Here is a 14,702-nt window from a genome sequence, read left to right as displayed (position 1 = left end):
GTACACTTAATTCCTCTGTCACGTGGAAAATCCTATGAACCATTACACATGCAATTAATTGTATGTCAAGATCATTTGACCAATAACACTCCTGTGTTTCTGGATTACATTTTTTTTTTTTTTTTTTTTTAATACAAATATTTAAATAAAATAGAAATAATACGTTTCCCAGAACCCACTTCCATTCCAACCACGCTCAACGCTCCCACGGAGAGAGGTGAAACCGGATCAGCCCCGTGAAAACAAGCTTTGAAAGAATGGCGTACCAGATCCATAGTCAGGGCAGCGAAAGTGATGGGGCGGTCACTACCCAAGGTCTGAATGTCGCATACAGAAAGCGTGACGTTCTCAGGCCAGGCGTACGGGTCACTGCAGTGTCTGTGACGTCCTTAGAGCATCACGAGGGTTCTCAAAGAGTTCAAATAAATCATCCAGATCGGTTCCTTTTTTTTTTTTTATTAAGTTGTTTTCACATTTTTCTACCAAATCGGTGCGAAGTAGGACAAATAAGGGGCAACATTATTTTAAATAATTATGAATGCGTTTGTTTCCACAGTAACCACATGCTGTGTTTTGAAATACAGTATATTCTTTCTTGTTAAAGTAATTATGAGGCCGGCGCTGCCAGATACAATTACAAATACAGAGGGCCCAGTAAAAATAAGTGTATTCATTTTTCACTGGAATAAATAAGTAAAAATGAAAGCGGCGATCCCGCCTCAGTAACTAACACCCCCTTTTGTTTTTACAGTAAAGGGACCTGGGGATCCTGTTTTGAGGTCCGGAAACAACCGGGTTCCTGAGATACCGTCCGCCGAAGGTAGGTTTTTAAAGGGATTTACATGGACATCCAATAGGAAGCCGCAATCATTGTCATAGTGGTTTCCTATTGGCCTGCAGGACCCGCGAGATTGGGTGGCCATTTTTATTTCTCTGGTGGATCCAGGGGCCCGAGAAGCCTGTGATGCATTGCTCTGCATGTAGCTAAAGAGTTAGGCTGCGCTTATAGTGCCGACGACAGCGACGGTGACGTCACGCTGCGGTCGCTGGAAAAATCAAACTGACGACTTCCAGCGATCGTGATCAAGCCGTTGCTCCGTCGCGCCGCTTCTAACATAAGCGCACGCAACGGCGGCAATACATTTGTTTTGCCGCGACATCGGCACTATAAGCGCAGCCTTAAATCAGTTGTGGGATTGATGCCATAATTATTATATAACGTAAAACAAAATGAGTAGTTGTGATCAATGTTTTATCAGGGAATGAAGCATCACTCCGATGTGTGTGGAGGAATGCAGAAGTAAATACAGCAAATACACGTTTTGTTGGTGTTGTGTCTGTATGAAAATGCTCATGTTTAGGTGTTTGTACACTGCAGGAACTAAAGTATACATTTGCATGTACCATATGTCTTCTATCTCCAGTTCCCGTGGTTTCCATGGTAATCTTTACACTGCACTGGGCTCTGGGGAGAGCTTCATTTTTCATCCCGGACTCTTAATATTTAAAAGGCTTATATCTCCTGAATGGAGAATTCTCTCTCTATATATATATATACTGCAATCTCATGGTGATAAAACCCTTCACGCTAGAAGTATTTGTATTAGATGGCATTTCATCTGCAAAGGTTTTTCAAGTCTGCTTCTTGCACATAATATTCAAAGATAACAAACGGATAGCCACTGGTACATAGCATATGTTGGGAGTATATAGCGCTGTATATTGATGTCTGGTGTAACAATGTTTCCAACATACAGGCAGTCCTCGTTTTACGACGCTTCGTTTTACGACTAAAGGCTTATCCGACGCTATTCAATGCATCCCTATGGCCGTTTTTACGACACCTGAACGGCTTACCCGATGATCTTACGACGCTTTGCAAAATTGCTACAATTGCCCAATCAGAAGACTGCAGGTCCGGGAAATCATTCTGAACAGTCTGTGTGAAGGTTTAGTGGTTTATTGTAGGCCCTTAACCATGTCTGATAAAAGCAAAACGCAAAGTGGTGTTGCTCCAAAAAGGATTAGAAAATCTATTACTTTGGAGACCAAACAAAACATAATAAAGCGCTCTGAGAAAGGAGAGACAAACACAGAAATTGGACGTGCCTTGGATCTGCCTCGCACAACTATTGTGACAATAATAAAAGATAAGGCAAGAATCTTGGAACAGATTAAGGGCTCAGCACCTATGCAAGGTACGACAATAAGGCAACGTGTTGGGCATATTGCTGAGGTAGAAAAACTCCTCATCATATGGCTGGAAGATCAATCCCAGCGTCATGCGCCCATTAGTTTAGCCTTAATTCAGGCCAAGGCTTTGAGTCTTTATGAGGACATTAAGCACCAGCATGGAGAAGGGACCACTGAGGAAACGTTCACTGCAAGTAGGGGCTGGTTTATGCGGTTTAAAGAGAGGGCAAACTTGCATATCATTAAAGTGACCGGTGAACCTGCTAGTGCTGATGAGGCAGCTAAAACCTTCCCTGTTACATTGGCCAAAATTATAGAGGAGGGTGGCTATTGCGCACGTCAAGTTTTCAATGTTGACGAGACTGGGCTCTACTGGAAGAAAATGCCCAGCAGAAGCTACATTGCAAAAGAAGAAACATCTATGCCTGGTTTTAAAGTTGCCAAGGACAGGCTGACTCTTCTGCTTGGATCAAATGCTGCAGGTGATTTCAAGCTAAAACCTTTGCTTGTTTATCACGCAGAAAACCCTAGGGCATTCAAGGGTTATGCAAAGAGCACACTTCCAGTGATTTGGAAGTCCAACCGTAAGGCATGGGTAACAGGGAGCCTTTTTGAGGACTGGTTCCAGCATCATTTTATCCCAGCTGTGCAATTATATTGCATAAGGCAGAACCTTGATTTTAAAGCATTGCTGCTCTTGGACAATGCTCCTGGCCATCCCGTGTACCTGGATGACCACCATCCAAACGTCATGGTGGTGTTCATGCCCCCCAACACCACCTCATTGATACAGCCGATGGACCAGGGGGTTATCGCTTCCTTCAAGGCCTACTATCTTAGGCGAACATTTGCCCAGGCCATCAGAGCAACTGATGTGGAAGGAGGTCCAACGTTGAAAGAATTTTGGAAGGGTTACAACATTCTCCATGCAGTAAGAAACATCGGAGAGGCATGGAATGAGGTCAAACAGTCCAATTTAAATGAAGTTTGGCATAATTTGTGCCCTGACTTTGTGTCAGATGTCCAAGGCGTTACAGAGACTGTTGCAGAGGTTACAGAAACTGTTGTGCAGATGGCCAGAGATCTCAACTTGGAGGTGGAAACCGAGGATATTGAGGAGTTGCTCGCCTCACATTCTAACGAGTTGAGCAATGAAGACCTGATGCAATTAGAAGAGCAAAAAATTGCTGAAGAGGAGGCCCACCAATCTGCGGAAGCGGCACAGCCACGTAAATCTTTATCAACAAAAATGTTGGCTGCGGCATTCAAGCACATTGATAGCGCGCTGGCCATATTTGAGAAAAATGACCCCAACATTGAACGCAGCTCTTCAGTCAGTCGCGGGGTGTCCAACCAAATAAGCTGCTATAGAGAGATCTACAGGCAGAAAAGGAAAGGATCTGTCCAGTCTTCATTTAAGAGCTTCTTCAAGAGGTCCAAACAGTCAAGTCCACCTACATCACTTCCAAGAAGTCTGTTATCAGTTGAAGATCCCCCTCAATCATCTTCCTCCAATAATTGATGGGTTTTTTTTTGCTCATAATGAACATTACTGTACAGAATATAGTTTAATTTTACCGTTCTGGAATCAATAAATATAATGTTTACATCATAATCTGTGTGTGTGCTGCATATCTTATTGCTTGAGTAAAATATTTTGTGTATTTTAGCATTAAAAATGCCTTCAGGGACCTACCGCCAGGGTGATACATCAGGGCTTCCCGTCCCTCCCTTTCCAAATTAAAAGCGGCACAAGACAGGGATGCCCGTTGTCCCCACTTCTGTTCGCCCTTTGCATCGAACCCCTGGCGGCGCAAATCAGAAACAATTCGGACATCTCAGGGTTAAACGCGTACTCTCAATGTCATCAAGCGGCCCTATACGCAGATGATATCCTACTAATTATCTCGAAACCCCTCACTTCCCTACCAAACCTATTTGACTTATTAGACAGATTCTCGAATATCTCGGGATTCAAAATAAATCAATCTAAATCTGAAGCCCTCAACATCTATCTCCCTAGACATGTAGAGAAGCTGCTACAATTGAACTTTCAATTTAACTGGCAGCAGAAATATATAAAATACCTTGGAGTATACATTGCCAAAAACACCAAAGACATATACAGTGCAAATTATCCCAACCTAATTCAGACATTGAAATCTGACCTGCATAATTGGTCTTCTAAAAGGATCTCCTCGATAGGTAGGATACATAGTGTTAAGATGAACGTACTGCCCCGTATTCTATACCTCTTCCAGACGTTACCGGTGCCACTCAGACTGAAGGACTTGCTCTCACTTCAGGCTGAAATCTCAAAATTTATTTGGGGAGGGAAAAAAACGAGAGTCAACAAATTAAATATGAAAAGAGCTGTACTAGCGGGTGGCCTAGCGGTACCCTGCCTGCTTTCATACTACAAAGCGGCTCAATTAAGCCAAATTGTTCAGTGGCAATCCAACCCGCAATTGAAAAGGTGGGTGGAGCTAGAAAGTGCTGCTTGTGCTCCACTAAAACTCAGCAACTTGATTTGGCTACCTAAAACAGCGCGACGATTTGCTGGCACGCCGCTTTCCTCAATGACCAACTCATTGTCTGTCTGGGAGGCTACTAAGATTAAATGCTCCCTTACAACGGGTAACTCTTCAATGTCCCCAATTTGGAACAATCCTAAATTCGCACCGGGCCTGCTAGGGGGAGATGTGTCAATTTGGAAACAAAAAGGATATACACGGATCAAAGACCTGGAGGGTTACAATAGAAAGATTAAAACATTTGACCACGTCAGATTAGAAAAAGATATGCCCCACTCAGAATTCTTTAGATACCTCCAACTCCGAGCATTCTATAACAAATTTGCCCCTTACCCCCCCTTGACGAACTTCGAAAAGCTCTGTCTGGCAGAGACCGACACTAGGGGACTCACATCCCAGCTGTACAGAGAGGTGATCGATTCTGTAGGCTCAAGACAGCAGCCTCCATCATTTAGGACCCAATGGGAAAGAGATCTGGAAGAGACCTTGGAGGAGGAGTGGAACGCCATGTATCTGGCCACAGCAAAAAGCTTTATTTGCACCACACTAAAGGAGAACGCATATAAGGTCCTAATGCGGTGGTACCTCACCCCATTGGAATTATCTAGGTTCGCACCAGGATCCTCCTCGTTGTGTCCTAAGCAATGCGGGGGATCGGCCGACCTGTTACATATGCTGTGGTCTTGCCCGCAAATCTCCCCAGTGTGGGAAGAAATTAGAAATTGGATACGGAGGATCTTTGACCTCACTATTCCCCCGGACCCATGGCTGTTCCTCCTGAACAGACCATTAACAGGTCTGTCCAAAGCAAACAATAAATTAATAGCACATTTTGCAATAGCAACGCGGTGTGAGATCGCAGCATTATGGAAACGCCCCGATATCCCAAGCATCCCAAAGATTTGGAATCGCATGTGGTTTATATGCCAGATGGAAAAGTTGACGAGTTTAGTTAACGACACTGGCACTAATTTTCTAAAAGAAAGTGAAAAAACTAACAATAGCGCTCTAACACACCCTAAATGTGACAATATACAATTCAACCACAAGTGTGAATAATAAAGCAATGTGATAATAATAACAATCAAGTGATCTAAAGAAAAAATTTTAAGAAACTTAGAAACAAACTGCAACCCTTGATAAAGACTGTTCCACTCGTCTTGCACCAGGTGATCCTCCAACAAATCAGGGGAGCTCGTCTCGTAGTTATGAAATAAAGAAACACTACATAGTGTAATACTGTTGTGAATAAATTTGTGCAAACAAAGCTCAAAAATGACTACTCACAATAGAGCAGTCAAATTCAGGCAGTCATCCAACTTAAGGGGTGGATGTTCCCTGTGTATACAGCAGCCACCAGCCCCCAACCTCCAAGGAGAAAAAAAGAAGAAAAGAGACCATATAGTGCAGATGGTATTTAGTATTAAAAGGGGATTCAAAAAATGCAGGCTTACACTTCATATGATCGAGGTAGGCAGTATGATATTATAGGTAGTGGGTGCTCATCTGGTCGCGATCCTTTTCAGTTCCTCACTATCCTCTGCTCCACCGCAATACTCTCGCGTCCAGGAGTGCCTGGAGGAGGGAGGTGAGTGGAGAGGGAGGTGAGTGGAGCAGGAGGGAGGGAGTGGAGCGGGAGGGAGGTGAGTGGAGCAGAGGTGAGTGGAGCGGAGGGGAGGCGGGGAGGTGAGTGTGATGGGGGGGGGGAGAGGACAGAGAGAGAGAGGTGTGTGTGTGTGGTTTTTTTTGGACCTTTGGCCCGTCACTCCGCCTCAGGCCAATGAGAGGTGTGGGGGGCGGGCCAAGGGGGTGGTGTGAGTCTGTGAGGCCAATGAGAGGTGTGCGGGGGCGGGCGGGCGGGCCAAGGGACCAATGAGATTGCCGCTAGGGACAGGGAACACAGTGAAACATACATACATACAATGCTTTCAGAAATATATAGAAGATGTACAGTTGAGATTACTCTACAGTTTACATGTATTGTGTATTGTACTGTGTATCTTATGTCTGAAATTTGTAATAAAATCTAAGTTACAAAAAAAAAAATGCCTTCAGGAACGGAACGTTTGATTTAAACAGTGTTCCTAGGGGAAAATGTGATTCGCTTTCCGACGCTTCGCCATCCGACGCCATTTTGAGTAACGCATTGCGTCGGATAACCGAGGACCGCCTGTATTCCAGTATCAGAGTGTTTCCATAGAATAGCAATGTCGGTGCACTATTTATAACAAGTTATATCTGACTAACAGAACCCCGAGACATCTGAAAGTCACTTACACCTCATGGTACTTACACCGCAGTGAACTTTACAGGTACCGCCTCATATAGGAACAACGTGAACTAATAGTAGATATATCTTTATTAAATGTTGGTAAACACTAGGATAGTCCCACTTGGTACAATACAAATGATTATTTTTGTCTTGCAAATCACATTTTCTTATTAATCATATTCACTTTCCTCCGTTGAAAAAACTTGAAAACATATTTATTTTTTTGTAGGGATTTTTAAACATATCTGTCCATTTACAAACGTTGTTAGAACTGTATCAGTATAGCCCTGGGACTGTATACATGATTGACTATCCATAAACAAGAGAAGTATTTATTATGTCTGTTTTAATACCTGTTATTGAGCTGTTCAGGTTGGATATAGGCTACCAGTGAAAGGGTTAACTGTACATCCATTAAGTCACATGTTGTACCGTGTCTTCTAAATATACAGCCCTGTCATTTACAATCCATCTGTTCTATTTCCCCCACGGGTCCCAGAAGTTTTGTTCAGCAAATCTTCATAATTACAGTTGTTTACTTAAAACGCATCCAGAGATCCTGTGATTCCACATCTGACGAACACCAAGTCTGCCATGTGTTTGTGTTGCAAATAAAAGACTGGGCCAATTCAAATGAAATAATCATTCAAGCAAATGCACCTTTCATGTGACAGCGTTAATATTCTTTATGGGAATTTGTGTATTTTGCACCATTGCATCACAGCAACTGCAGCCCCCCGCCCCATAAGAGTAGCTTACTACAATTGTAAAGCTTTATATTGTAGTATATATTGCATAAAATAGACTTTTGTATTGTCTTTTTCAATGGATTCAATCGCTTTATGGTATTACATTGATTTCATTATATTGTATATAGATTATTTGATACATTGTAATCAGTCACATGTGGATAGGTGTATATGCACCAGCAGCCAATCAATGTAAAGCAGAGGTAGCCAACTCCAGTCCTCAAGGGCCATCAACAGGTCGGGTTTTTCGGATATCCTGCTTCAGCACAGGTGGCTCAATCAGTGGCTCAGGAATGTCTTGAAAAACATGACCTTCTGGTGGCCCTTGAGTTGGTCACCCCCGTGTAGTCTGTGGGTATTTATAGATAGGAAGACTGCACTTTGTAACCCCTGATGAAGCCAGCGAAACACGTTGGAAAGAAGCCCTAGCAACATACAGGCACTTCCTGTATAACCAGGGCGCATATCACTTCCGGGGCTACGACTTCAGGACTCGGGAGACGCCAAGGAGGAGACCTTTAACCGGCAGCCGCCATGCCTATCGTCAGAAACGGGACATGATGAGAAAGAGGTCCCTGCCAGACGGTGGGAGAAGCCATCCACTGAGGAACGCTCAGGACAACATCTCTAGCCGGCTAACTGCTGTAGAGTGTCTACACTGTGGTCTCTTGTTTACATGCTATTCTGCACACACTTTGTTTGAACTTGAATTGTCTATGAAGAAAGGCTGACACTATTTTCCCTTTCCTGTTCTGCATTCCGTCTTTTGTAGAAACGCTGTACGAGATTGCGCTGGAATGTTTTGCATTGAAGTATTCAGGCCCATGTCGTTGGTTCACAGAGCTTGCCATCTAAATCCTGATAGCTGAGGTACAGAGAGATGACAGGACGGAAGGAGTTAAAACCAGGTTCACCACTTCAAAGACAGTCATATTAGGGTTCCATAAACAAATAATAGCCATAACATCTTACGATATAACACACCATACGTTTTATATTTTTATTTAATACTTGAACATTTTGTTACACTGTAAGGTTCTAAATCATTCATAATATAGAAATAAGTTCATTATAAGACCATAGCAACAATATTTGGGGCTTTGCAAAGTTCCACAAAAGGTCAAGATTTTTAAGGGATCCACAAATTCCTAAAAGACTGAAAACCCCTATAATAGACCCCGACTTGTTCTTGCTGCAAAGGAATCCATTTTCTGATAAGTACTAGCATTTCTGTACGAATATTGTGACATTTGACATGTTCATTAGATGCAGACACTTCCCTAGAGCCCTAAGCATGACATCTTCATGGCTGCCACTTTACACTGCCGTATAAACATGGCTACCATGGTCACATGACCGATTTTGCTGCCTTTTGATTAGGGCAGGCCTGCACAACTCCAGTCCTCGAGGGCCTCAAACAGCCCAGGTTTATCAGGATATCCCTAAATCAGCACAGCTGGCTCAATTAGTGGCTTAGTCATACTGAGCCACTAATTGACCCAGCTGTTCTGAAGTAGGGATATCCTGAAAACCTGGCCTGTTTGCGGCCCTCGAGGACTGGAGTTGTGCAGGCCTGGCATTAGGGCATAATTAACGAACATTTAAAAAAAAAAAAAAAGAAAGCACTGAATATTTTTCAGTGTTCAGTGACCCCCATTTCTAGGAAATAATATGTATTTGATTTATAAAGCAGGAAGGAAAACTAAAACCCCAGTACGCATAATATTAAGATTTTTATTTCACGTGTCCTAAAATGTTATGATTTTTTGGGGGGAGACTTTTAATAGATACAGATCCGTGGTTTGCGCCACTGAACGCGTTTCCGGTGTTTTTCTGGGCTCTGCGCACAGCCAAGAGGTGATCTGAGAATCCATGCTCACACCAGACCAACTTCTGACTGTCGGCAGTGACAGGAGTGACCTGGACATCCAGTGAGACTGCATGGTACCAAGCTCATATCCTACAAGCTGAGCACAGGAGGAAGCCATGTTGGATTTGGGATGTTATCTGCAGCAAAGAGTATCGGAGAGGCTACAGTGCAGTGGAAAGGCTTCTGCTACCTGTGGGATTGCACAACCCTCACTGGTGGGACTTGCAGAACCAGCGAAGTCAGTGTCTCAGACCATTCCCATGGAGACACTAAACTTGTGTTTCCCACTCAAGTGTCAAAACACGTACTGGAATCTTCCATTCACCCAACATTATTTGGTGATAAGACTGTTTGTCATGAAATAGATAAACACAAGTATCTGATATAACTCTGTGCCCAGGACATACATGAAAACGAGAGGTAACTCTCAATGTATTACTTCCTGGTAACACATTTTATAAATAAATAAAATCATATAATATACATGAATTCAATCGACCTGAACAAAAACAAAAATGTTCACAGGATACAAATAAGTAAAATTGTTATTTCAATTGAATGCTTTTAAGGCAACCAATAACACGTGATACATTGTTTAAAAAAGGTTTTACCCAGTTCATGGGACGGCCCTCCTTAACCCTACGTGGGACTGCCCTCCTTAACCCTACGTGGGACAGCTCTCCTTAACCCTATGTGGGACGGCCCTCCTTAACCCTACGTGGGACAGCTCTCCTTAACCCTATGTGGGACGGCCCTCCTTAACCCTACGTGGGACTGTCCCCTTTAACCCTACGTGGGACTGCCCCTTTAACCCTACGTGGGACTGCTCTCCTTAACCCTACATGGAACTGCCCCTTTAACCCTACGTGGGACTGCCCTCCTTAGCCCTACGTGGGACTGCCCCTTTAACCCTACGTGGGACTGCCCCTTTAACCCTACGTGGGACTGCCCTCCTTAACCCTACGTGGGACTGCTCTCCTTAACCCTACGTGGGACTGCCCTCCTTAACCCTACGTGGGACAGCCCTCCTTAACCCTACGTGGGACTGCTCTCCTTAACCCTCTGGCATCTAAAGAGTTAGGTTATTCTTTTTTTTCACACCTGGCCTCGTACTCTGATACAAACGATAAATACTTTCACGTCACAAACTCCGATCAGCGACGGAAAGTCCTCGCCGGAGTCACAGAAAGCGCTGTGGAGCGACACGATATTCCCGATGGCCATTCACGTTTTTGCTCAGCGGGAGTGATCGTGTCATTCCAGGGCGCGGTCTCGCCAAGGCCAGGGTTCCCGGGGCGTCACATCTGGAGGAGGCGTAGGGGAAAAAAGCGGCGTAGCAGTCGGTAGGCAATGCAATCACATTCACCACTGACGCAGTGGGGGACAGATTTACTAAACGGCACTCAGGCTTCAGGACACTATATAACCCCTTTGCATTGTGTTGCTGTACCCCTTGAAAGGACAAGACGTAACAATGCCCCAAACCTTAGCACCATTTAGTCAACCTGCACCTTTGTATCTTTATATCCAATGTATCAAAACTACTTTTGCTCGGAAGATTTCCCGGTGGGGATCAGAAACATGTGATATCATTAAGCCCTCGCTAACAGTCATTATCTTCCATTCCCCGGGACCTCTTCATGAATGTAATTGTAGTGTTCAGAGCTTTCAAAACCTCACAGGTCCCTTCTCGGAGCGTACCATAAATACAGTACAATTGAAGAAGAGACCAATGAGGTTTGGAAAGCTCTGTACACTGTAATTCCATCTATGAATTACTGTCATGTTGGTTCTCGAACAGCAGTGGCGGACATATGCTGGGGCTGGGAGGGTAGGGTACCCCGTTTTTTTTTTTTTTTACAAGCACAGTACCACTGTTTTATTTTTGCCACACACTTTTCCGCGTTTTATTTGGGGAAAAAAATTGTTTTAGGAAGTATGTCTCCTTTTCTGTTTTCTAAGAATTGTGTAAATCTTTCTAACGTGGGATAAATAGCTTTTCTCATATGCTTAACAATTTCAGGGGCAGGAACACTGCTTTTTAAAATCTTTTAAGACACTTTGATCACTGCCTAAAAAGGTATCACAAACTTTAAATTCCCTTCTTAACGCAGCGGGGTAATTTAATGTTGGGGCGCTAGGTGCGTATGGAAGGTGTTTAGGCGTGTGAGCACAGATATTCATCGAGCCGTTTTGCTTCTCTTGAAATCTCCGTTCACCAGTTTGCCTGTTCACTGGTTACAGAAAGAAATATTAAAAAAAAAGGTGTTAGGGTGAAGTTACAGGGGACAAACATACTATACAGGATTTAATTAACCCCATCTGGAAATGTCATTTTACTGTGCCTTTTTTCCTGCAGCAAACAGATTTATGTTTAAATTAAGCCAGGAGTAAACCCCAGTCCCCAAGGGGCACCAACCGGTCAGGTTTTCCGGATATCCCTGCTTCAGCACAGTCGAAGGCTGAGTGACTGATTGAGCCACCTGTGCTGAAGCAGGGATATCCGGAAAACCTGACCAGTTGATGGCCCTTGAGGACTGGAGTTGGCCTCCCCCCTGCATTGTGCTTTCAAGAGGTTTTAACATCAACACATTCTTACACTTTACTGCCCCTCCAAAGTAATGTAATGAAGAAGCTTTTATGCTCAGGCATTGCACCGTTAATTAGCGGCTATATGATCCGTAAAAGAGAACGGAAGAGAAGAGAGGGCTGAATATGATGCATTCAGGTTTCCTACTTCCTGTTTTTTACACTCCCTCAACACATTATTTTCAGAGGGGCCGTCGGCTTTAACGAAACTAGTGGTCGGATGTCAGATCGGAGGATAATAATAATAATCCCGTTCTAGGAATGGCTGCGTTTAGCCCTCAGCCCCTCACATCAGCTCAGGTCCCACATGTGACGGTTAACGGCCTTTTCCTGCGTCCCGCAGGTTCCCGATCTGCCTGCACACACTTTCCTTAACAAGTCTCATTGATGCTATATATATATATATATATATATATATATATATATATATATATATATATATTACTTGTGGGCACATTCACAGGTCTGCAACCCTGCTTTTCACCTAGCATAAAGTGCTTCCACTGCAGCAAGGGATTCTGGGAAATGACATGCAAATGAGCACACCGCGCCACCTTTTGTCTCAAGTCCACATTACATTATATTACAAATATATATATTATTATTTTTTTTAACGGCACTTGTGGTTTTGATGCAGGAAGTCAGTAGTTATCTTTATTTGTCACTTGCCTAAGAAGAGAGGGAAACAGCATGTTTAGAGGCTGGAGAAAAATATTAGGTTTGTGAAGTTAGAAATTAACCCTTTGCAACCAAGGGGGAGGGGGCAGTGACAAATTACCTTGCAGAGTAGGGGGTTCATTAATTTATTCTTGCCCAGACTAGATTTATTTGTTTAGGGGGGGGGGGTTATTCCTGCTTGTGAAATTCTCCAGCCCTTTTGTTTTACCTTTTGGAAATATTGTTTATTTTTAATCCGCCTCCAAGCAGAGCAAAAAAAAAAAAGAACATATTAAAATGTGTCATTGGGCTGTAGACCCCCGGGAGTTTGATCCACGGAGGGGATAGCCTTAAAAGGTTAGGTAACACTGCACTTTAATGCAAGGGATTGAAAATATGTTGACTGTATCCTGAAAAAAGTCAAATGGCTTAAATCAACGTTAGAACAGACCTTAATGGCAGATAATGATCCTTTTTCTACTGGTGTAAGACCTCAAACAACATTTAACCACTGACTTCCCCCTCCAATATTCAAGACTCCTTTGCATCTACATCCCAGGCAATTTTAAGTTCCTTTATTGTATTAGGTTACCACCTCTGCTGGAAGGCTGTGCCATGCATCCACTGCCCTTTCAGCGGGCCAGGAACTTCCTTGTGTTTTAGAGGCATTCCTCTTCCTCTAAAAAAAAAAAAATGCTTCGATCCAGCTCTGCTGTTAACATGAACGTAACCATGTCCTTTGAAGTTTTCCGAATCGTGACTGCTTTCGAGTGAGTCCTTGCTGCACGTATCCTCTTTACAAGCGGCGCACGTGACGGAGGTTTCTTGGGGTGGGGTGGGGTGGAGCTGTGGCCGTCCCACGTGTTAGGAGACAGGATGAGTGTGCAGGAGAGCAGCTAACGGATTCCAACTGCAGCTGAGATCTCTCACAACAGCTGCATTTGGGATTCCGTTGGCTGCTCCGATGCCCCTGTCAAGTGGCAGATCCCAAGGAAACCGGCAGGAGCCCTGCAAAACAGAACAGCAAAACACACGAATCAGAAACGGGGGGGGGGCAATACACCGACGTGACAGCCATACCAAATAACCATAACAGACCCCCCCAACAATTTTGCGCTTATAAATTGGTACCGCTGTGGTTCACCTGCTCGTGTTGGATGGAGGTACTTCCCAGCAATTCCTATGGGAGTCCAACTCAGGTTATCACACACACAAAAATGACCTGTTTAGGTGCAGGACCCCAAAACGCGTGGGAGTAACCTATTCTTGTTTTATTACAATCGCAGAGCTGTGCGAGTCATTGATGTTTCAGGGACAGCTGGTGACGTGCAGATTAACTGAAAACAGATCTACAAAAGTACAAATGTAGCAAGACTTATTGTCTGCGGCGCCCGGGATAGTGTCTGCCGCAATGGAGCTGGAAGGGGTCAATGCTTCTGAATGGGATCCCCCGCATGCTACATAAGGAGAAGGAGCGGCTCAGTAAGTCACTGGCTCTCTAAACCTGGGGTGCACAAAGTTTTGATCCTGCGCGCCCCCTGCCTTCTCACCTCCCGGCTCACGACTCTCCTTCCTCCCTCCCCCCCCCCCTTTTTACACGGGATTCAAAGCATCTCCATGTCACCCTCCAGCTCGAGGATAACACGGTTCTCTTTCCCCTGAGGGGAGGGGGTCTCCCTTTCCCCCCCTTTCTGTTAATCCTTTTCCAGATGTTCAGGGACAAGGGGAAGTAGCCGTGGTTTGGCTTTTTTTGTTATACAATTTAAAGTATACATTTATTTTAAAAACCATCTTTAACGTGTGTTGAACGCTAAAACTAAACTTAAGTGAATTAAAAA

The 14,702-nt window shown here is 43.9% G+C and overlaps 1 protein-coding gene across 9 annotated transcripts in view; it reads left to right on the top strand.

Annotated features, from left to right (window-relative positions):
• Positions 1 to 14,702, top strand: part of NDUFAF3 (NADH:ubiquinone oxidoreductase complex assembly factor 3) — a 49,884-nt gene that overhangs the window by 912 nt on the left and 34,270 nt on the right. For 4 of the 9 annotated variants that reach the window (XM_075574490.1, XM_075574488.1, XM_075574487.1 and 1 more), the window contains exons 2-3: positions 752 to 820; positions 1,758 to 3,830. In XM_075574490.1, the coding sequence (XP_075430605.1) occupies positions 1,979 to 3,715 (1,737 nt within the window). In that variant the 5' untranslated portion in view covers positions 752 to 820; positions 1,758 to 1,978 and the 3' untranslated portion in view covers positions 3,716 to 3,830. Of the gene's footprint in view, positions 1 to 31; positions 316 to 751; positions 821 to 1,757; positions 3,831 to 14,702 lie in introns of those variants that run through there. The other 5 variants (XM_075574498.1, XM_075574495.1, XM_075574493.1 and 2 more) reach the window with 2 other exon arrangements.

Source organism: Ascaphus truei, chromosome 17 (assembly GCF_040206685.1).
Source record: "Ascaphus truei isolate aAscTru1 chromosome 17, aAscTru1.hap1, whole genome shotgun sequence".
Lineage (NCBI taxonomy): Eukaryota > Metazoa > Chordata > Amphibia > Anura > Ascaphidae > Ascaphus > Ascaphus truei.
Note: the sequence above shows the minus strand (reverse complement) of the source record. Positions and strands in the feature narration are given on the sequence as shown.